Source organism: Uloborus diversus, chromosome 7 (assembly GCF_026930045.1).
Source record: "Uloborus diversus isolate 005 chromosome 7, Udiv.v.3.1, whole genome shotgun sequence".
Classification (NCBI taxonomy): domain Eukaryota; kingdom Metazoa; phylum Arthropoda; class Arachnida; order Araneae; family Uloboridae; genus Uloborus; species Uloborus diversus.
Window position 1 is genome coordinate 132,651,306 of NC_072737.1, and position 24,683 is coordinate 132,675,988.

General features: G+C 30.7%; 1 protein-coding gene across 4 annotated transcripts in view; it reads left to right on the plus strand.

Moving 5' to 3' along the window:
- LOC129225543 (exocyst complex component 6B-like) overlaps window positions 1-21,223 on the plus strand; it is a 61,733-nt gene extending 40,510 nt beyond the window's left edge. For all 4 annotated transcript variants that reach the window (XM_054859985.1, XM_054859986.1, XM_054859988.1 and 1 more), the window contains exons 9-20: window positions 536-607; window positions 6,030-6,233; window positions 8,328-8,437; window positions 9,734-9,845; window positions 10,627-10,706; window positions 11,845-11,899; window positions 13,681-13,753; window positions 13,833-13,939; window positions 15,437-15,578; window positions 16,325-16,398; window positions 16,516-16,628; window positions 20,859-21,223. In XM_054859985.1, coding sequence (XP_054715960.1) covers window positions 536-607; window positions 6,030-6,233; window positions 8,328-8,437; window positions 9,734-9,845; window positions 10,627-10,706; window positions 11,845-11,899; window positions 13,681-13,753; window positions 13,833-13,939; window positions 15,437-15,578; window positions 16,325-16,398; window positions 16,516-16,628; window positions 20,859-20,985 — 1,269 coding nt within the window. In that variant the 3' untranslated portion in view covers window positions 20,986-21,223. The remainder of the gene's footprint in view (window positions 1-535; window positions 608-6,029; window positions 6,234-8,327; window positions 8,438-9,733; window positions 9,846-10,626; window positions 10,707-11,844; window positions 11,900-13,680; window positions 13,754-13,832; window positions 13,940-15,436; window positions 15,579-16,324; window positions 16,399-16,515; window positions 16,629-20,858) is intronic.
- Window positions 21,224-24,683: the final 3,460 nt, after the last annotated feature.

The following is a 24,683-nucleotide window of genomic DNA, read 5'->3' on the forward strand; positions in this document are numbered from 1 at the left end:
AATTAAAAAAAAAAATGCTCAGAGCCTATGTTTTTGAGCATGCTCTTTCAGAAAAAAATACTTCTATAATTTTGGAAACGACCCCATTCTTCAATTTTGTATATGCTTAAATTTGGTGCTTTCGTTTAAAAATGAATACTATTTTTCTCTTTATACCCTTTGCTATTTTACTTTTATGGGTAAGGAAGAAGCTGGATTTGTAATCATGTCCAAAAGGTGTGTTTTAAATCCTTTCACTTAAAGCAGAAAACAAGTGCAAGTAACGATTGTTTCTCATAATTATTACTGACCCAGGCAACGCCGGGTATTTTTGCTAGTCTAGTATTAAACATTAAGTTTTCATGACCTCAAAAAGCCATTATGTATATTGCTTGCATCACATACATGTAATAGAAACACACAATGATTAACATAGAATTGGAATATGTAAATATTTAGAAAATCCTTGTGCTCTCCAAATGTTTCAACTGATATTTATTTGCATATGCAAAATGGTGATTTTAATTGAATTGTCAATTTTCTTTTAAAATTTCAGGATTGTTCAACTGATACATCACTCATGTTACAATTAAAGTGGCTTATCATGCTCTTCAGTTACACACTTAGAGTAAGATTATCTTTTTTGTGTATATTTAACTTTTAAAATGTTATATTACTTTATCATCATGGCTACTAGGTAGATGTTAAATTGATAAAATTTTAGAAACAACAAACATAAGTGAAAACAGCTGAGAATACAGCAGTAAGAATGATACAAATCTAGGAACGTTTTTTAAATATTAAAATTTAATTTTCAGAATCAGCAAAATATATTAAGTTATTTTCATTAAAAAAACTTTGTGGTATTCTTGAATCAAAGGGCAAGACAAGCAGAATTTCAAATGATTGGTTATTCCTACAGCCAGCATTACTTAAACTGATGTATGCAATTAGTGATACCCAAAGCATTTTAAGCTTTACGTAAATTCATTTGTTGCAAAAAAGTTTTTAGTGATAAAATATATACAGTCGACGCTCGATATAACGACCATCTCTGTCCCAGAGAAAAAGGTCTTTATAACGAGTGGTCGTTATAAGAGGTATAAATTTAAAAAATGTAAACAGTCATCATGCATGCCCAAGTAAATGCCCAAATTTTTTTTATCATAGGAATTTTTAGAAAAGTCGTGTGCAAAATATTATGACAGAATATTAAACAAGTTTTAAAGTAGAAAATATAGGGAGGAAAATATTACACACTTTCAAATCTGCTACTACTACAACAATTTCTGAAGATAAAACCAGAAACAGAGGTCTGCCTTTTTAGCAGACGTGATGTTTGCAAAACATTATTTTCTGTTTCAGATATAGGTGATAAATTGTGTTTCTCTTGCTTTCCAAAGAAAACATTTAAACGTCCCTCTAGAACCCCAAATCTTTAAAACCACTAATTCAAACACCAAACTACCAATACGTCTGTCAACTCCCTTTTCTTAGGAATCTGGAAATTTCTCGATTTTTCCTCCCATTATTTTTTCTGTGCTAGCTGTGGTGAATGGTAATCTCCCCCCCCCCCCCACCCCTCTTAAAGTTGGATTTGACATTGAAAACTTCAGGCAGATGTCCTTAAACAATAATGTCATTCCAAGCTACAAATTTGTTTTATTGGAAAGAACACAAGAAATAGCGTCCGCTGATTCGGTCGCTGTATTGGATTAGACGATACAGAACGGTTGTTTAACGAAGGCAAATTAACATAGAGTTTATAGGAACAAAGTTGGGACTTTAACCACTGGTCGTTATAATGGGACAGTCTTTATAATGTGTGGTTGTTATAATGAGCGTCGACTGTATTTAGTAGACTGTTAGTAATTCAAAACACAAAGGGGAGAGGTGTCCAGTTTGCTGATGTCTGAGAAAAAATTCAGCAAACTACCCTTTATAGTATTGAACAATAACTGTTCCATGCCGGCTATCTAAAACCTGAAATTGTTATCCAATTGGTTGTTCAAGCCTGTCAGTAACAGAAAATCTACAAAATCCAAATAAATAAACCAAAAACTTATCCAGAATCTTATCCCCCTCCTCCCTCCTCAAAAAATGCATTATCCGGTTCGAAAAAGACGTCCAAAATTAAACACCCCATAAAAGTTTGTTTTAAAGCAGTCTTACTGTTTTAATGTGCATGTTGCTGTGATATATTTAGTCAGGCTTTTTTCATCTTTTTATCCATGTATGGTATATTAATTGTCTTGAAATTTTTCTGTTGCTGTAAAAGCGAATATGATTGCCTTTTTGAGAAATGCACTAGTAATGCATTGAAAAATATGAAAGGATTGTTAAATATTTTGAGAATCCAAATTTAATTACTACATAACTAAGCACTTTTGATGTAACAAATTGACAATGTCCTCAGAAATAGAAACCCTTTTTTGGATACGATTGCCTTGCCCTTTTATGTTTCTGTGGAGATTTTTGTTTACTGCTAAAATTGCTAAGGCACTTCTTATTGCTATAATGCTTCTTCATATATTATAATACACCCCCTTTGTTGTTGTTTTTTCTTTTGCGTATTTCTTTTTCTTGTAATTAGAAGAATATACTGGTTGCGATAGATAAGTAATGAGTCTCAGTCCAGAAAAACAAATGTATTGATCTGACTTGTAAAACAATGTTAATATTCTTCAAAGTAGTCGCCTTGGGCATCAACACATTGTTGCCAGCACGTTTTCCAAGCTTCATAGGCCCCACTGTAGTTCGCTGGAGTTATTCTAGTTAGTGCCTTCGTGACAGCGCTTTGGATGTCCGAAATATCGTCAAAATGATGACCCTTCTGACTTCTTTTCACCTTCAAAAATAGGAAGAAGTCCAATTCATTCATCAACTTACAGCAAACGTCCACTTGTCATTGCTTTTGCTCAGCAGTGAGCCTTTGGGGAACCAATTTTGAGCAAACTTTTCTCATCATCAAATCTTGCGTAACAATTTGGTGGACCATAAATTTATTCACAGAGACCTCGTCGGCGATCATTTGGAGACTTAAACAATGGTCAGAGTCCAGGAGTTCTTTCACTTTGGCCACCGTTTCATCCACACCACTCCTTGAAGGGCGTCCAGATCGTTCCAGGTCTTGAACGGATTCCCTCTTGTTTTTTAACTCATCAAACCACTGAAACACTTGAATTCTTGATAGAGCGTCTTCTTCGTAGGCCTCCATAATCATAGCAAAAGTTTGCGAAACAGTTTTTCCCAAGCAAAAGCTAAATTTGATTGCATATCACTGTTCTATTGAGCGATCTATCTTCAGCGTTTTCACAAGTGTCACAAGCACGTAAACAACGTTTATGTGAAGCACGACTTTCGCTGCGCTAGAGATCCGATGCAACTGCGTAATGGTTCTGTTGTTAGCTCACTACCAAACGACATGACTTTGAGAGTTACAGATCTAGATGAAATTCTGGATTTCGGTCAATTGCCACTAGATAGGAGCCCACGTAAAGCGGTTTGACTGCATAGGCCCTAGTTTGGGGCGTAATGGGGGTTCAAAGTTTCTAGTTTGGCTCCAGAAAAGCAATGGTTTTTCCTTTGAAATTAACCTTTTTTTACCCTTTTCTTAATATTGCATTGCAATATCGCCCAACTAAATGTATTCACAGTGTAGAGTAAATTGCACCGTCCCTACTTTATATTAACAAGAGACGCAACAGATGTTACAAGAGCAAATATTGTGCCAAAGTTTTAAATTGCAAGGAAAACTCTGTTGCAGTTCTGGAGCCAAACAAGCAAATTTAGGCCCTCCTTGGTCCCAAACTAGAGCCTAAGCACTCAAACTATTTTACCTGGGCTCATTCATATCTAGTACTAATTGACTTAAATCCAGAAGTTTATCCAGATTTGTGACTCAAGTTTTTGCTGTTTGAATCACACTAATTTGCAGGACCAGAATTGCAATGGCATTTGCATTGGATTTGAAACTTTGGGATAATATCTACCCTCTCAAAACCCATTTGGCATCTCTTGTGAGTACAACAAAAGAAGAGGGGAGGGGGGAGAGATTTATTCTATGTTGTGAATGCATTTAATTGGCTTATAGCACAATGCAAGAAAAGGGTAAAAAAGTTTAATTTGAAATGTAAAACCATTGCTTTTTTGGATTCAAATAACAACTTTGAACCTCCATTGAAGCCAAACTAGTACCTATACAGTCGAACCGCTTTACCTAGGTTCATATCTAGTGCGAACTGACCTAAAGACAGAATTTCATCCAGATCTGTGACCCCCCTTTGGTAGTCAGATCCCCCTATCATCATGTCGGCCGGTGGAGACCCCACTGCGAGCGACTTAGGCGCCGCGTGGCGGCCAGTCTCATTACTTACTACCGCACCCTGTATTGTCTCATTTAAGACTAAAAGTTTTCATCATCATTGTTGAATATAGCTCCTGACTAGTTCGCTTTTACGGGTCATACAATTTTGTAAACCTTTTCTTTAGCCTTGAAAAAGGATTATCTTTTAAATTTATTCTTAAGAGTTTAAAAATGTTTGTGTTTAGAAATTCTCTCATTAATATTTTTAAAAGTATTTATGGAGAAAATATAGAATAGTGAAATACAGAAGTTTTACATATTTATAGTTGTTTTAAAAATTATTTTGTGTAGATCACAATTTCTACTAAAACCTAAAATAAATAAAATTCCGAACAGTGCTGAAAATTGATCTTTTTTTGCTGCTCTGGAAAATTAATGACTGAATAGGGAATTTTTATTTAATTCACAATTAGATGTAGTATTTTAGAGCCATTCATATCATCAGTAAGAGACTAGTTGTTTTGTGCCATTGTAAGCAGGGCGGCGGAGTCGGGAGGAAAATGGCCGACCCCGACTCCGACTCCTGGATTTTGAAACGCCCGACTCAGACTCCGGATTTTTAAAAATTTATTTTTAATTGTATTTTTTTAACTCCCTCTCTCCCTTCAGAGGAAGGGGAAAAATCTCTAAACAGAGATTGAAATATTAATTCCTTTTTATGAAAATTTTGCATTTTGTTTTTTATTGTAAACCCAAGACACATACAATGTTAGAAATTCACTTTAAAAATCAAATTTTCCAATAGTTACGAGTTAAAAAGTGAGATGACTTAAAAATCCCTTTTAAAAAATATGAAAAGGATTATCCGTAATTTGCCCCCTTTAATGTTTAACAAATAGATATTGATCAAATCGCTTTCAATTTTTGGAAGTTGTAACTGGAGAGAAAAGCTTTTTTTTCTAAATCCAAGTTCTTGAGAGGTGGTGGTTTGCCCCGGGTTGACACTCATCTGGTAGATGACATCCAAAGTTAATTTCAGAGTTTATAAAAAATATAAATACTTTAATTCTGAAAATTTTCGCGAATATATTTTAAATTATTTTTCATCAATAAAATTTCAATGAAAATAGAGCACATATACGTCAGGAGCTAATTTTACACAAAATGCGGCGGTATACAAATTTGTATGAATAGCTTTTACTATACCTATATTTCTTCTTCGCTAAATTTTTAATTTAAATTTTATTGGCTGCTTTAGAATTAACCCTACTATGAGGATTTTAAGATTAACTGCAATTATTGAGTGTTTTAATCAAGAAATTATTTACACTTATTTTGTTCCATACTTTTTAGTGAGAACCAAGCTTATAGAAGTAGTCTTAATAAAGAAAAAAACATTAGATTATTCGGTAAACACTCAAGCTAGCTGATTGCAATAATGGTAGTTATTTTCTCATTAGTATCTTTTTATACATGTGATTGAACCAATTGGTAGTCAGTTTTTAAAAAATGCAAGGAGAGTCAGTGAAAAGGAAAGAAAAAAAGAAGCCTGGAGTCGGCATATTTTCTAATGACTCCGACTCCTTTACCCCAAAATCAGTCCAACTCCGACTCTTCGACTTCGACGCCACAGCCCTGATTGTAAGTGTTGAATAAAAAATATTTATTCTGAAATTCTTTAAACTTTGTTTCTGCTTTGCTATCTTGCTTTAAAAGTGTGTGAAATACGTCATGATTCTTACAGACCTATGGCTATCCTGTGAATCAATTATTTGAGCTACTTTTGGAAATAAGGGACCAATACAATGAGATACTTATGAGAAAATGGACCAAAGTTTTTAGGAAAATTTTTGACTCGGACAACTACCATCCAATTGAAGTAGAAACACAAGAAGCATATGATGAAGTTATTAATAGATTTCCATATCATGATGAAGAACTAATGTTGGTAAGAAAATGTTTAACTATTCTTTTTAAGAGAACAATTAAATAAATAAAAGAAAAGTATTTTATTTCCAATTTGATATTTTTAGTTAGGTTTTGAAATTTCTGTTTTCTACTAGGGGGCTCTGCCCCTGCTCGCTGACGCTCACCAACCCCCAAAAATTGCTTCGCAATCTTATTTGATTCGTAAAGATTTAAAATTTCAATTAGAAAGAAACAGATTAAAAACAAATAATGAGCTCTTTTTGGAACGAAAAGCACCCTTTCCCTGAGTTTCAAAATAATTTGTACCAACTTGGCAGAGCGATGAGGGCTAAGAGGCTCCTGAGCATTGCAAAACTGCAGTTGTGTTGGTTTGAAAAGTTGCTTTCACATTCGTGGTTTCTATTAATATATTTTGCTCTTTAGCTTGGGGCTTGAATTGAGTTAAGACTAAAATTTTCCGTTAAAATCGAAACCCTTAAAATTTGTGAGTAAGAAAGAAAAAAACAAATAAATCAAAAAATACATAACTATGACATCACCAAATAAATCATCAATAATTTGAATAGAAGTGAGATTTTTTGAACTTATTAAAATGCCTTGTAACTTTTTTCTTTGGAGATGGAAGCTAAGTTTTTCGACTGTAGGTCGAGTTAGATCTGGAATAAAAAAACAGCTCTTTTCAGTAGTATCAAAAAGAAAACTGTTGGACAATTCCTTCAATTTTTAATGATAGATTTAATGAAGAAAGTAGTGCCTAAATTTTAGCTAAGCCTAAAAAAGTTCGAGCTAAAGACGCAAATAACTCCCTCCATATCTAAGTTAGAGTGCTGAAACAAACTGCATAAAATGCGGAAAATTCTACCCTTTCCAATGATATATAATATTAATATGTGCAAGTAATTTTTCACCCCTTTAATAGGCAATTTACGTGAAATTTGAGCTTAAAAAATTAATTACAAAGAAACTAATTCTGAATTTGAAAAACAAAACCCCAGGTGCAAGCCATCCCCATTTTAATTCATAGGTACATATAATAGACAAAATTACAGAACTTAAAAGTTTTTTAGCATAATATGCATAGTTTAATCAAAAATATTGTGAAAAAAAAATTCAAAAGTATGGTTTTGATTTTGATGCTGCTGGAGCCACTTAAATAGAGCTGATTCTGCTTCAGGAAAGGTACACATCTTCATTCATTTCAAGTTCCAATTCATGGATTCTACCGCTTTAGAAGTTTCACTTTTTCTTCTAATATCATTGACAGAGTACTTGCTTTGACATCTTTAATAGTAAAGAAAACTCACTCTGTCTCTCAGGAACTTATCAGCAAATGATCGAACTAAATAATGAAGGGGAGCACATCTTAACTCAGGTCGACCTTTGAATCAAGGTACAATCAATTGACTGGACAACTTGACAGCTTAAAAGCAAATTCCTAGTCCAAAAATATGGTAAAGTGTAAACAGTACAGTACAACAAAAGAAAGCAAAGAAAGCAAGCTAACATAGTTCCGCACGTGTAACTCCTTTCTCACGCACTGGCTCAACAGGTGTCCTTCTTGCTTTAGAGGTCTATTGTGCAGAAATTTCAAGTGAAGTTGAATTAATTTTTCTCTTATAGTCGCTTGTTTCTTTTTTTTTTTTTTTTTTGTTCTTCCAAAATAAATTTCGAGTCATCTTCGAAAGAACTTCGAGTTAAAGGAAGATAACTTCGAGATATTGAGAATAATTAGCATGTAATTAAAGACGAAGGGGTCGGGACTTGATAAAAACTTCGAGTTAAAGTAACATTCGAGTTATCAGACTTTGAGTTATCGTAAATTAATTGTATATTTGATTGCTCTGAAGCTTGAACTGATAATTTTACATATACTTGTTTCTTTTTCTACATATTAAATTTTACTTTTGAAAAATTTATTTTCTAATTTAAAAAGGATATCAGTAAGCAACATATTTACAGTAAACTTAATTTTAGTTTTTTCATTTTTTAATGAATTGCTGCAATCCTGATTTTCATGCATCTATAATACGTTATTTTCATGTATCTTGATACATGAAATGCTATAAAATTTTGATGATTCTTTGTAATGAGAGTGATTTTTTTTTCTCTACAGGCTCCATTTCCAAAAAAATTTCCCTTTTCCCAATTTGTTCCTGAAGTTTATGATCAAGTTAAGGAATTCATTAATGCTTGCTTAAAATTTTCACAAGATTTGAATCTCACGTGAGTAAATCAAGTTTGCTATTTTCTGTTCGATAAACATTCATTGTAAATTGTGAAAACTTGCTATTTCATTTGTGGGAAAGTGACCTCGTTTAAACACGAGGCTTTCCACATCAACTGACTTGATTTTTCAAATCCTCCCGGCTCAATCAATTTCGAGTTGGAAGAAATTTCATCGAGGGGTAGAGATGCCTTTGAAGTAAACCTATCCAAAGTTTCAGCTTCCGAGATCCAAATCTTGAAAATCTAATGTCTCCCCGCGAAAAAAAAAGGCTCAAAAATGGCAGATCAACTTTGTGAGACGAATTGACATGTTTAGTCTTAAGTTTGCAGAAAATTTTATCAGACTGCAAGTCTGAGATTTTGGGAGTTTAAAATACATTTGTCTGGAATACATTCTAGTATTTTGTGGGTATGAACTCATTAGATTTTGTGTAGCACTCACGTAAACTCATGAAAAAGTGCAATGAGGAAATTTTTCTTATATTTTCAAAGGCTGCTAAAAGACTTGTTTTTAATGGGTTAAAGTTGCAGAATCTAAATATTGATTTTCTAAAAGATAGTGTCATCCAAAGTAGCTCACAAAACTGTTCACATAAAAAACAGCCTATTTTCAATGTGCTGTAGCTCAATTTTGTCAAATTGCATCTTTTCATTAGTACCATTAGAAAGAACAGATTTTATCCCTTTCAAATAGGTTTTTTTCCCAATGGTGTTCTTTCAGTTAAGAATGAAACAATGAGCTTGTGAAATACTGCCTGTCGTAAGAAATAGCCATGTTTAGGCTAAGGTTGCAGAAAATTTTATCACACTAGAAGCCTGAAGTTTTGGGATCTTAAAGTACTTTTGTTTTCAATATATTCTAGTATTTTTGTGAGTTTGACTTTTGTGTAGCACGCGTGTTTAGTGCAGTAATGGCAGTGGGGACATTTTTTCAAGGATTTTAGGTAGTCAAATATTCTGAATAAAAATAATTTCAAAGCTTGTTTTTGTAATTCTGTTGTCAAAACAAGGGTTTAAAAATGAGGTGGAAAAATTCTGTTGTTCACGAGAAAAGCTCGTTTTACAATGTTATTAATGCAGCATATTTGAATGTATTTTTGATTGTACTCATCTAAAATCTCCTTTTTAATTATTTTTGTTGCTAGGTCAGAGTAACAACAGCCCCTCCTAACTGCACCCCAATATATATGTTAGTGCATTGAATTGAAATTGATTTTTTTTTGTTGACTTTCTGAGTAGATTCATTTTTGTTTTACAAGTCATAATATAAATAATTTTGCTTTTGTATTTCAGTCAAACAGAAGTCCAAGACATGGTTAGAAAATCAACAAATTTACTACTTACAACTACTCTGAGTGGTTGTCTCTCTAACCTTATTAAAAGTTCAAATTTAGGGCTGTTACAAGTAAGCTAAATGTTTGTTCTATACATTATGTATTAATTCATTTTGGGACATATGGACACTTGTGTTTAATTTATGGATCATTTCAGACCCTGCATAATTTCTTCTCAGTTAAATATTTAAAAAAATAAATAAACACTGAAATAAGTAATTTAAGTGAAGGTAATAAAAATTTAATATTTAAATAGTATTTAATGGTAGATATTTTGTAAATCACTTTTTTCCCTTAAGTTTCTAATTTTTTAAGTTGATATTAATGCTGTGAGATCCTTTTACAACAAATATCAATACAAAAAAAAAAAAAAAAAAAAAAAAAAAAAAATCCATTTTAATGAAATGAATTTTCAGTCCCTATTTAATATCCATTATTGTTTGAGTTACGACAAAATTCTCAATAAACAGAATTTGTGGTCCCTTGATGTTCATTGTAATGGAATTTCACTCTAGAAGCATATCTTTTAATTTATGTGTTGAGGCAAAGGGGCTGGATCTTTGTTTATGCATTGAATTTGTAGTTTTGAAAAGATATAATAGGATTGAAAACACTTTATAATCTATAAAAAAATTGTGTGCAATTTTGTTTAAATATTTTCAAGTATTTTTTATCCTCTTTTTTTGATTATTATGCTATGAACTTAAATTATTATGCTATTGCTCCCACAGTCTAAAAATGTTGATTTCTTTAATAGTCTCAAAATGTGTTTTTTATGTTTTATTTATCGTAAAAATATTCCTTGAACAAGAATTTTTATCTTATAAAAATTTTCAATTTCAATATTTTCAGCTTATACAAATTACTATTAACACAAATCATCTTGAGGATGCAAGTGTTTATTTGGAAGATTATATTTCTAGTGTAACTGGGTAAATATTCCATGTTATTTTCTTATTTGTTTTCAATATATTTGAGCAGAATAAGACATCTGTTCTAAATACTTTTCAAAAGAATATGCACACTTTCTTATTTTTTGCTTGCTTTTTATTGTTTATGATTTGACTGTTCAGAAAATGATTTTTTTCAATAATTTGTAACTGTTTTAGCTTACAAGTATTGCTGATGATTTTGTTTACACACACAAATTGTGAGAAATGATTTATTGTTGTATAAATGATAGTGTGATTTTGCTTTTACTTCCTTTTACAAAGTAAAGAAAGTATTGTATTCGCAAAAAAATTTTTACCCAAAAATCAGCCTTAATTTTCATTCTGCTCGCCCCCACATGAAGATTGAGTTTTTTTTTTAAACCCGACCACAAATAGATATATACCTAAGAACATATAGATATCCATTAGACACCCAGAACGTATAGACGATCCATTTTCACGATCCCTGAATTAATTACAATGAGTTTTCTCGTGACGTCTGTATGTATGTGCATATGTGTGTGCATATGTATCTCGCATAACTCAAAAACGTTATGTCCTAGAAAGTTGAAATTTGGTACGTAGACTCCTAGTGGGTTCTAGTTGTGCACATCCTTTTTTGGTTGCATTCGGATGCTCCAAAGGGGGTCTTTTACACTTTTTTTTTGGGGGGGGGGATATTGTTAATGTCAATGCAAACTCAAATGGGGTTATAATTTTGCAAACACTTTGCGAAATATCGCCAAACTTTTTTGCCAATGTGGCAAAAAATTTGGCATTTTTTTAAAAATCTGGTTTCATTTTGGCTACTATTGGTGACATTAAGAGTTAACCATTAAATCACTTTAAAATGTCCAATATTGGAAAAATTAATCTGTATAAAACGTTTTTTGGCTTCAGTTCGCATCAAATGTGGGGTAAAAGTATAAAAGTATTTAAAGTCTTTCTTTGCTTACTCTAATGTACTATTATCATTAAATTGGCTTAAAAGGAAGTCATGTGATGCACACATCAGCTTTTTTGCTTTTTAAATTCTTCTGAGAAATAACTGTTCTGTGACCTTCAAATTTAATTACATGGGTTTAGTATAAAAGCATTTTTGAATTATTTTTATAAATAATTTCTATTCTTTTTGCAGGTTAACAAGCGACTCCTTCCATGTTGCAAAGCTGCAAAGTCGGTCCATGTTCAAAGTATGTTTTTACTTTTTTCTTAAGATGCATTTTTACTACTCAATTTTTAGACTTTTATTTTGATCACAGTTATGGTGTTATTATTTACTCTTAAAAAGACTGTTATTATATGCATACTTTGATGAATCTCTTTTGGATATAGTTTTCTTTACTTAAAAACATGACCTTTAAGTTTAATGAATGATTTTTTTTTTATTCTGTGTGTTTGTGTTGTAAACAATTTTTAATAAATTCATTTCTGTAAGAGGATCTTTCTGTATATTATTCTTATTTCTCTTTTGTCTTCAAAAACCTATTATGAAAAAATGTATCCATCATTCTAGTAATTTCAAAATTCTTAAATATCAGTTTGCAATTTTGAATTTTAAGATTTCTTGATGCTTTAAATACTACTACTAACAATAATAATAAAATGTTTTTGCTGCTGTCTTATGCAAAAGAAATCTACTAAATCTCAATTTAAAAAAGCATGAAGAGAATTTTAAGTGCTGATTTAAAAAATATTAAAACAAAGTCGGAGGAGGGGGGGGGGGGCAAAACAATCTCTTGCTCTTGTTTATACCCTCCTTTTTATAACCCATTATCTGCTTTTGGGGTAAAACTTGACATAGCTTTATGTATCTTGTTTTTGTTGTAATTATTATTTTCCAGTTGAGTCCATCCAAATCCTTTTGTTTTTGGAGTAACTAAATGCATATTATAAATAAAGTAGTTACACCACTTTTTCTGAAACTACCTCGAACCTTTTAAATACCAGCAAAATTAAAACAGCAAAAGATAGGAAACAAAATAGCACTAAAATTGGTAAAGAGGTAATCTAAAAGTAAAGTTTTTGAAGTTTTCAATATTTTTCAAGCTTATATTATGGGGAAAATAATAACTATTGTCCTTACATTTTGTAACGTAGCAATTGTTTCAACACATGTTTTAACAGATCTTTCTTCATTTTTGTATTTGTACACTTTTATTTCATTCTTCATTTTCATCCACTACAGATTAGAATGTTTAGTATCTAATATTTAATAATCTTTATGTGTTTTGTAGTTTCTGATTTGTTAGATTCTTTTCAAAAGTTCCAAAGTTATAAAATAATTTTTCTAATGTCATAATATTGAACAAAAATGGAATGAAATATCAGCAACGTTCTGTACTTTCCATGTGCATCTGTCGACAAAAAAAAAAAAAAAAAAAAAAAAAAAAAAAAAAAAAAAAATTAAATTTATTCTGTTTTTAATTATGTATTAACAGCCCCCCCCTCCCTTAAAAAATCCCCGAATTTTAAGAAATGCAGATTAAAAAAAAAAAAAAAAACTTGTTTACAATTTTTTTCAGCACAAAAATTTAGTGATTCTATCTGCTATAATTAGAAGGCAATTGGGGGGGGGGGGAGGTTGCAAGTTTTTTAGAAGCTTTCCACTTCTACTTGTGAGGTAAAAAGAGCCTTGTGGAGCAAGAACTGATCTTCCCCCTGAAGATGTGCCAGCCCTTGCTTCATGTATGTTTTGTATTTTTATGTGTTATTTCGTACTTCATTGTATTGATTTTGTCTGTATTGTATATATACAGTGTGCCAAAAAACGTAGTACATAGTAAACTTAATTTGTTAAGGGGTAAATAATAAAAATCAATTCCCCTCCCACCAAAAGTTTTTGACACCTCCCTTGCTGCTAGATCACAAACTTATTACGGATATCTGTTAATTATTATGAAAGTTTGAACTTTGGACCAATAAATTTCTCAGTGTTTCAAAATACTAAATGATATCTTTTGTATTGTTTAAGGATTCTCGTGCAGATGCTGAATCTCAAATTTATGAAAAGTTAAATGAGAAAATAGATGAATTTTTGGAATTAGGTAAGGATCATATCTTTAAGTTTTAAACAGTAATTATGCTTTTGAACTACACTAACATTATATTATTTTAAAATTTCAGCTAATTATGATTGGCTCCTTAATGAACCGGAAGGTCAAGCTAGTAGTTACCTAAGTGATTTAATAGCTTTTTTGAAAAGCACTTTTGAAGCATTCACCAATCTTCCAGTAAGTTTTATTTTACTCATGCATTTTTGTGTCACAGAATCAGAAATAAATGACTGTTTTTTACCCCCATCATATTTTTTGTATGATCAAAGAAACTGGTGTCAATAATTCATTGCTTTGGAATGAACATACAGTCGGCCCTCATTATAACGACCACTCATTATAAAGACTAATCCATTATAACGACCAGTGGTAACAGTCCCAAATTTGTTCCAGTGAACTCTATGTTAATTTGTTTCTGCTATAACAACCGCTCTGCATCATTTAATCCAATACAGTGACTGAATTCAGCGATTCACACTATTCCTGGTGTTTTTTCCAATGCTACTAATATGTAACTTGAAATGACCTTCATTACCGTTTACGGACTGGAAGAAGGTGAAGATTACAAAGTGGGTATCCTTACATCTTTGCATCTTTCTAAATCAGCATGGAATTCAGAAAAGACCATCAAGAATTGTCTCCACCACCACTATGTTGATTTTAAAAAGCAAAGGAAAAATGCTTAAACGATTTTTCAGGCAATCCAAGATGAAAATTTCGATGAAAAAGATGAAATGCTGTAAAAAATTTCTAAAAAAAATGAAATTGGTAGAAGTGTTAAACTTTAACTGTTATGCTAAAATCAATTATGATTTAGAATGTGTCAAACTGTGTCTGTCAGAAAATGAAGTACCTCTCGATATTGTGCATAAAAACAAATTAATCAGATGAAGAAGAAGAAATTGAGACCAAAGTTTCCAGTATGAAAAATGTTTCAATTGCTCGAGAGACTTTTTAGTGTTTCTTTGAATGGAAAATTATGTTTTGCAAAAATCATATGTGCTAAAAAGGAAAGCAACTCTTTCTGATTTTATCTTCAGAAAATAAATGATTTGTAAGTACTGTAATACAATTTTTCCTATATTTTCTACTTAGAAATATTTTGCACCCATAATTAAAAATGAAAAATCCCATGATAAAAAATAATTTGAACATTTTACTGGAATCTTTAAAAAAGTGCCAATTCTATTGGAACAATGGAACATACATGATGCATGTGTTTATTTTAAAAAAATTCTATCTCTTATAATGACCACTCATTATAAAGACCTTTTTCTCTGGCACGGAGATGGTCATTATATCGAGCGTCAACTGTATTTGCTCTGTTGAGTATGTTTGAACTGCAACTGCAAAAATATGATTAACATTTTTCTTTATTCATTTTATTTATTTTTATGTTTTGTCATTATCTTCATTGTATATAAGCTTGTATAAATTGCTTTTATATTCCCTTGGACTTTAAGAAAGTGTTATGATCAAGGATCAAATAAACGATTAAAATAATGCTGTGCAAAAATATGGTATTCCTATGCTTCAAAGTTACAATCCTTTTTCTAGGCAGGAAAAAAAATCTGGGCTTCCGATAGGAAGCAACGGTCATAAAGAAGCCCCTATCTTTGTTGAATATGTTCTTTATTTAAAATAAAATGTAATTCTTTTTTCTTTTAATTAAAGGACAAAGTTGCCCAGACAGCATGTATGTCATCATGTAAGCATATCGCAACTGCGTTGATGCACTTCCTCTTGGATAAGGAAGTAAAATATGTCTCAATGGGTGCTCTGCAGCAGTTCAATTTAGATGTTATGCAATGTGAATGTAAGAAAAAGTTCATATTTACAATGCTAAATTACAAAATATTTTTTCCTAAATTCATCCTCATTACACATTTTTTTATTACTTTATATGAGACAGGGAAAGCACAGGAAGAGATGTAAGTTTCCTTTTTTACATTTTGAGTGAAACAAGTTAAGTACCTATTAACACTAGGTAGGAATTCATAGAAAAGTCTTTCTAAATCACGCTGTATAGCAGGGCCTGTCAGGGCTGCTATTAACATCTCTTTAAAATTTTGGCACTTACACCCTTTTTCTTCAAAGTGCTTCATGTATTTGTTTTTAAATACAGATAATGTTATTTGTATTGCATAATTGCAATCTAAGTGGACTTAACCAAAAATATGTTCCATTATATTTTCAACATTAGGTATTGTATATGTTGTATGAAATTGCATTTAACAATTCATGTTCATAAGATGGGGGGTTATTTTTTGTGTATTCTTGTAACTTATGTTTAAAGTAAATTGGTAAGTTTAGTTCTTATTTGGTAAGCTTAGAAATTTCAAAGTCAGTTAGTGTTGCATATTGGTCAAAGTATAATAATTGTTATTGAATGAATTATGTATTAAGCGAGCTTTGGAGTCCTTAAAAAGCAATAATTGAAATGTTATGCAATGAGTAAATCCTAGTTGCTCCAATTCGTATTTGTTCAAAATGAAATTGTACATTTCAAATTTATAATGGGAAAATTTAGTATTGAAGGACCTTTATTTTCTCTCTCTTTAGTATTTGCAAATTGTGTTCCTGTGAGAGGTTTTGATGAAGATATTTTACTAATGTGTTTTGCTGAATTAAGACAAGTAAGTTTTTTTGAAACTATAAAATTAATAAAAATTCATTTTTATTTTAGAAAATTTAATGCAATTTATATTTTTTGAAATTTAAGTCACTTTATTTTCTGTTTTGATGGTTTTCAGTTGCTAGATCTGTTTACTGAATGGGACTGGTCTAACTACTTCCATGAATATGGCCAAGAAACTAGCAAATATTTACGGGTTAACCCTCAGACAGCTATCATATTACTAGAAAAGTGAGTTGCATAGAGAAGTTGATTAATTTCTCTTTCATCAAAGTCCCAAAATTAAGAGATTTTCAATCATGTCTTTTGTCAAAGATTTATAATTTTTGTATTTTATGGTAAAATTTGTATTTAAAAGTAAGATGAAAAAAATAATGTAGTTTGTTGTTTTAAGTGATTTAACATAGTATTGAAAATGTGCTGTGTTTTAGCTCTATTGATTTTCATGCATTGTCATATTATAACCTCTAAAATTAAATAAATGAGATAAAGGGGGAGGGGGGACTTACGACCATTTCTGTACTTATAGTCTTGAAGTATAGATTCTGGGGGACGTTAAATATGCTTGTGGTCACTAAGTCCTCCCAGTGAAACAAAACCTCTGGGTGTGCTGGACCAGGGATTGCTTGGCTTCTGGTCTGGATAAAAAAAAAAATCAGTTGTCTTCAGGGTCCCACATAACTGGTTAAACCACAAGTAGTGGTAGGTGCAGAGGACCCTGTAGTGAAAAGTATATATATGAAGTATTTATGCAATAAAATTGCCATGCAATAGTATTTAGGTTTGTAGAATTTCCCCCCTTAAGAGATTTTTCAACATTTTGCTGAAGTATATTCACATAGTTTCGTCTTAACAAGGTTTTTAAGGGTCAGCAAAATTCTGGAATTGTCTGGAAATTTTATTTGATCAAAAAAGTTAGGGAAAATTATTGTGTCAAAAACCTGAAAAACTTTATCTTTTGCGTCATAAACTTCTGCCACTTGTAGTTTATTATATTCTTTAGCCATTGCATAAAAACCAGAGTGGACATGCACATTGGCATGTGAAGTAGAGTACAGTGCCCACCGTTTATTAAAATCACATTTGTTCTGAGGACATTTGATTTTATAAAGCAGCTGATTTTATGAACTAGCATGCTTACACTCACTTAAAAAAGGAAAGTTTTTTGAAGTTTAAATATTCTAAAAACAGAACAAAATACTTCATTTTTTTTTTGTTTCAAGTGTTTCAAAATATAGTTGATGTTTTAAACATAAGGTACATTTTATTTTATTTGAATAAGGATCTTAAACACCAATACGCCTATATTTTAACAGAATTGGAGAATAAAGATTGAAAGAGTTTACAAAATGTTTTATAACTTTCAGCATTATATTTTCTTTTTTACTCTTAAGTGCATGGTATAACATCAAGCTCTTTTCTGACATCTATTCAAGAGGGAAAACTTTGCACTGAGATTTCTTCATCTTCAGAGCCAGATTCCTTCACTTCTTAGTGTTTCTTTATCAATTTTTTAAGTATGATGTTCAAAAATGATTTTATAAAACGGTGACGGTGATTTTATTAAAGGAAGATTTTAACATGTTTTGATATTGCAATCATTCTGTTCTTACAGATATTTTAAAAAGTGACTGATTTTATAATCTAGTGATTTTATTAGTGGCGGGTACAGTACTTACCTAAAGACATACTGTGTTAGCAGAAAGAAGCATTAAAGGATTAATACTAAAGTTCTGATAGCAAAATGCTTAGTAGTTTTTTTTTTTTTGCATGTGTTTCAAATGAAATCATAATTTTAAATTCATGCTAAAAAGCCACAAATTCAAAATCAGGTTAGAATCATGTACTTTTTTCTGGTAAACTTGGAAAAATCAGGGAATTGCATTTCTGAAAGTCAGTGGGAACCTTGCTTAAGTACATTTTTTCATGACAAAATGTTTCTTGGTCATATAAAAACGCACACTTCTAAATTTGCAGTAGTACATATCATGAAATGAAATGTTTAGTTTAACTTCCTAGTGTCTACTCACCTAGAGAATTTTGAGAAATTTTTCAAATGCCTGCAAAAGTTAAGAGAAATATTTAATTCATGAAGTAAGTCCAGTAAATTTTCAATTCCCAAGGAAAAAATAAAATTTAAAACACTGCTTTTATTTCTTTTAACTGGAGTAGTTTATAATGTTTCTATTTCTACTCATCAGTGTCAATTGCTTTTTTGTAAAGCAACATTTTTATTTATAAAGATAATGCATTATAGAAGTTGGGTATTGAAACTTTTTTTTTGTGCGCAAAAAAGAGTGCATTTAAGTAGAAATGTTTGTTTTTTGTATATAATATCTATCTATAGTACAGTCAAACCTCCATAAATTAAACTTCCACGTATCATAGTTTCAAAAAATCAAACTGTTAGGCAAATCTCAATGTTCATTACACAAAAAACTTTTTTTTGGAGGTAGTGGGACATTTGATTTAATTTTAGAACGTTTGCCTCACAAAAATTCAAGTCCAGAGAAGGAAGTTTAAAGATTGTCATTATGAACCCTGCCTGTCAGTTGAGATTAAAGGGTGGTCAAACAAAATGGAAAAATTTATGAATTTTAGAATCAAACAACCAAGTCGCTTTTGATTTTATCTAGTGACTTGTCCTGTAAAACCAATTTCTAGCTGTAACTTTTTTTTTTCTGATAGCAGATTTGGAAATAAAGAACAACTAGGGTTCAGTGAAAATTTCCAAGCCATCAAAAACTGAAATGTTAGAGACATTTGAAACAATATATCTTGGAATTCAGTTCTCCAAAAATGTTCCTGATGAGGTTTTTAGTAAATTGAATAAATGCAAGCATTTATTTAATGAATTTTTAGCCATTGACATCAGATGCATTTTCAAAAACACATAAGTTAAAATTTGAACTCTGAATTTGCTTTTTAATACTGCTTTACCATAAAATTCTTTAAATAACACTTGTCAACGAAAAATAACTTTTTGTCTGCATCCTGGTTTTAAATAGTCAATTTCTACTTATTTTGGGTTGAGAAAAACGAATATGGTAGTGGATTTTTTTTATTAGCTTTTGTTTTCAAGATACATAAAAGCCCACTGGAGAAATGTGCACAACAACCACACATAGATTTAAAGGTAATGTTAAATAGCAAAAAATAATCCTGTGCAATAAATGTTATTAAATAGGTCCTGTTTTATTAAACAATACTTATTTTTTAGAAAGCAGTGGTTGTTTTGTGCTTGCTGCTGTAAACGCTTCATTTTTTATTGTTTTTTGTACGTCAAAGAAGGACCATCTCTTGTTATAGTGCAGCAGCATTTGGTGAGCATTAACTCAGCACAATGACCCTGAAATCTGCGTTCCATTGTAAAGATATCTTGGTGAAACCTTTCCTCATGCTCATAGCTTTAGTTTTTAAACCAAATATCCTGGAAGAAGTGAACAAAATAAGAGTTTCAGAGACACACACCATTCATCAATGGTCACTTAACTTTGTCAGGGTTGTTTGGCCAACTGTTTTTTGTTCTTGTCTTCTCTGCTGCTTAGAAGTACTTGTAATACACCCTGAAAGGGTTCTTGGGTGTTTTTTTCTCCCCTCGATTTTTTTCTTCAAAAACAGTGATTTTCATAATTGCACGTATTTGAAGGGCCGTTAAAAACTCTCCTTAACCTTAGCTTCAATATATCTTGGAAATTTCCTTCTAAGGTATTGGAAATTTGTCTTTTTTCACCGCTTTCACGAAGCTCTTAATTATTTCCAGCAGAATGAGCATGGGTGGAAGCAGAAATGGGTAGATCTACTTAGAGGCTGATTTTGGGCATTTCTCTTCTCTGAATTTAAATATCTTGAAATCGATTTTGGTTTTATGTAGTGATATTTTCTATCCTTACCAGGGGTCGAAGTTTAGAAGACAGTCAGTCCCATGGAGGATGTTTCTGTCAGGAAAAAAGAGCATTAGTGAAATTTCACAACCCTAGTTGGCTCTGTATCTTGAAACTAGAGCTAATCTCACCTTTTTATGGTGATTTTCATGTTTAGCGAGGCAAAATACTTCCGAAATAGCTATTTTTGAGTCGAATGCATTTTTGGTGTTGACTAGTGTAATCAAAGAATGAATATTTTGAGTGAAGGGCATACTTTCAATGATATTTTTTCTTGTAGGATTTAAAATTAAATCAAGTCCTCTTCAATTGCATGTCTAGTTCAATGTAAAAAAAAAAATAAATAAATAAAAACATGTTTTTGCTTTTATTGAATCAAGACTAACAAACATGATTCATACAAGCAGTGGTCACTATATAAGTATTTTGATCTTTATCAATCATATTAAAAAAAAAAAAGTTCGTAAAACTAAAAGCTGATTCGTAATCTACTCTATAACTCTGAATGTATGAATATTATGTTTTATTTATAAGTTCATTTTAATTTTATTCATATGTATGTATTATCTTATTCTAGGATTCGAGAAGCAGACAAAAAGAAAAATTTGTTTTCAGCTCTTAAGAAAAATGAAAGAGATAAAAAGAAGCTTCTAGAGACAGTGTTAAAACAGTTGAGACAATTAACTAGCAATGGTGTTTCATAGTGCTATCAAATTATTTATTTTTTAAATCATTGCTAATGATGGAGTGAATTAAGACTTTCTTGTTAGAGATGCCGCATATTACATAATTTTTTAAGTCATTATGTAAAAAACTTGTAAATTCATATGTATATGCAGTTGAAACAAAATTATACTTCGAAGTACCTTATTTTTATATAGGGTTTTCATAGTCATCAACTGTAAAAAGTAAATAAACTATTCATAATTGTTTCAAATTTGATTTGATGGCTTATTCTTTTATAAGCATAAGCAACAGTACTTAAATGCAGTTTTTAAAATCATATAACATTTAATTTCTAATTTAAGTACACTAGTTTTCCTAAAATCAATACATTTTTGTTAAGTAGCACTTTAACCACCATTTAAAAGAAATAAATAAAATTAAAAAAAAAAATGCAGATCATAAATATTAAAGTAACTTGACTCATAATCAAGAATATTTGAAGCAAAAATTTCATTTCATGAATTTTAAGAACAGTGCAGTTTTTTCCTCCTAAACGAATTCAATATGTATACTAGGGCATGTCATAAAAATGCATGTTTTTTTTTGTTTTGTTTTTGGGTGTCCATTTTCCTATGTGTTTATCAATTTGGAGCTGATAGGTAGAAAGAAGTTTTGGGAAAGCAATTTTTGCTACCAGAACACAATTTTTACATATAATTCCGGGTTCTCTTTCAAAAACTCCGAATTCAAATGCTTAAAATTTTTGTACGAATACTATTTAAATGCTTTCTTACAACTCTTTTTTCTCATTTCTTTGATTAATTACATACCTTTAGTATTTAGTTGGTGCATAATACATCAAGTTTCGTGAAATTAACTAAAAATAGAGTTATGCATTTAAGTTTCTTTTAAAAGTTTGAGTTTCTGCTTTTTACTTTAGTAAGTATAAACATTTTACACAAAAAGAAAAGCATATTGAAGTATAAAATAATTTTATTCTAGCTTTGTATAAATAAAATGTATATACATAAGTGAACTATATACAAAATACTGAGCATACAAAAAGCATATCTTACAAAACTATCACAGCGTAGTGGCACTACTAAAATTTAATGTAAAAAAATAAGAGAAAAAAATTGCAATATATGAAATTTTGCATATGAGCACATGATACGAAAATTAGAAATAGCACACAAAAATGTTTCAAAAACGACAAGAATAAATTTCAAATTTGATTAAAATCTATGCTTATTTTAACAGCTGAAAAAAAAAAAGTTTGTGTTTAACTATTTTAATTACTTTTATTTCAAAAATCATATGATTTAAGTATTGAGCAATGAAAAAAATACAGCTAATACACAAATTCTCAGTGATATAAAATTTTGCTGAAAAGGTAAAAGTTACAACAATTTGACTAAGGTTTACTGCAATTCATTTCCAAATTTTGGGAAGAAGTTTCTAAATTATAAATGAAAGAAAAAGACCCCCATGTAAAAAAATTTAGGAATACTTATAGCTAATAATATAAGTATCACAAACTTCAAATATTTTTCAACAGATGTTGTAAAACTGTTTCAGTAATCTGAACTTTAAAATAAGTACCATTGAAAAATAAGCTGCGAAAAAAATTTTGTACTAAATATTACGAAGGAAAAAAATATATATAGTGACAATTTCAACAAAAATATTGCAAGGATGTGGAATTTTTTATACTTGACAAAATTTTCAACTTATAGTAAAGCTAATAAATTACTAAACTGCTATATAGTTTATCTGTTTGGTAACAATAATGCAGTACTTAGGTAATGTTTCTCTGCAAATTCATGAAACAAACTAAATTTTTAAAAGTTAAGTTTCCATAGACAAGATTTCATTTTTGGGTTTTGGTTTAAAAACCGAATTCATAAGCTTTTTTTTTTTAAAAAAAATGCTGGTTTAACAGCCAATAATTATGCAGGGCTTGCATTATCTCTTGACTTCGTCATACATTTTTTCTTTTGTATATTTGAAGGGTTAACTTGTGCAAGTTTCAAATAATTTTTACAAAGGAGATATTATAATTATTTAATTGCTAATGCCATCGTTATTGCTACATCCTTCAAAAAATATGATTTAAAATTAAGTTAGGTGTTTAAATTGATCCCAATTGAATTGATTATTTTAAAAACCAGTCAAGTGCCAAGTTTTTAAAACTTCATAAAATCTTTATCATTATATTCAAATTTTCCAGTATGGTTTAATGGAAGTGATGCACGCTAATTCTTTTTGTAAAAAGCATTGCAATGCGCACTGAACAATGTAATATTACAATAAGATTTTTTCTTGAAATTAGAAAATTGAATTTAGCAAAGGGAAAAACCCTCAATTTTTATTCTTTAATTTAATGGTTTGTTCCCCCCCCCCCCTTTTTTTTTTTAAATTTTAGATCATGCCAATAGGATTTTTAAAAACATTAATTTTTAGTGTAAGCTTATTATATCACATAACATATTAAACAGAAGTAGTAGATAAAATTAGTCAAAAGTGTATCAAAATGTAATTTGGAAGAAATTAAATGACTGAGAAGGCAGGCTCAAAGAAAAAAAATATATGAAGCTAAATAACAGTCTTATAGCCAGAGCTTGGGTAGAATTTCACGCAAATACTTAACATCTCAGTTACAGCATCCAGAAGTTGCAGCTTATCAGTCTGGAATAGCCATAATCAAGCTTTATGCAAATAACCTCCATGTAGGAGCCAAGTGCATTTTTACACTGCAAGCTCTCAATGTTTCAGCACATCAGTGAAAGGTAAATAAACATGGCACCACTCTCTCTTGAAAAAGTGCATAAAAGCATGGGTTCTAAAATTGCAACGCTTTCTCTCTTTGGTAAAAGAATGAAAATAAAAACTGATGGGACAGCAGTTGAGGAAATCATTGGACATTAAATGTTCATAGTACTCAACAGAAATAACAATTCTCTTTCAAGTCAGTTGTCTAAAAATTTATGCTATAAACCCAAAGGAACAAAGATTTGGTGGGGGGGGGGGGGGGCTGAACATATTGTTACCTTTTCCGTCAACTCAAGAATCCTGTCAAATAAAAATAGCAGGAAGCAAAGATAATAAAATTGGAGGTGGTTTCTCTGTCCAGTAGTCACACAGAACCTTTTGAAAAATAACTTAAAATATAGTAAATAGTAAAAGCAATAAGCAATATGTGCATTAAATAGTGATATAAGTGTACAAGATCTCTTTTAGAATGGCAAAAAAAGAGAAACTTTTGAGAAATTTAGGGTAAATCAATTTGGTGCAAAAGGCAAAGTATATGAAGAATGCAGGTGAACCTCCCCCCCTCCCCTCCTCAATAAAAAAGAAACAATTTGAGAAAAATACATATAAAGGTTGGACTGGTAGGATTTTCCCTAGTCTCGCCTATTTTCAAACAAATGTTTTAGTAACTAATGGGGCTTTGAGCAAAAGATGATTAACTATTCAAAAAGTATAGTAGTTAATACATTTTTCTCAAATTTTAAGTTGTATCATTGGGGTGCAATATAAATATCAGTAGTAGACTTTTCATTACAACTGTAAAGTCAAAATTTTCAGACCAAAGCCTTAATATTTTTTTTTTTTTTTTGGAGTGAGAATTTCTCTTGTTGTAGGAAAGGAAATAATTTTTACTAGCCCCCTAGCAATCCAGTTTGTGGTATGAATCATCGAAGATTTATTTTGCAAAAGTAATTTGTATAATCAA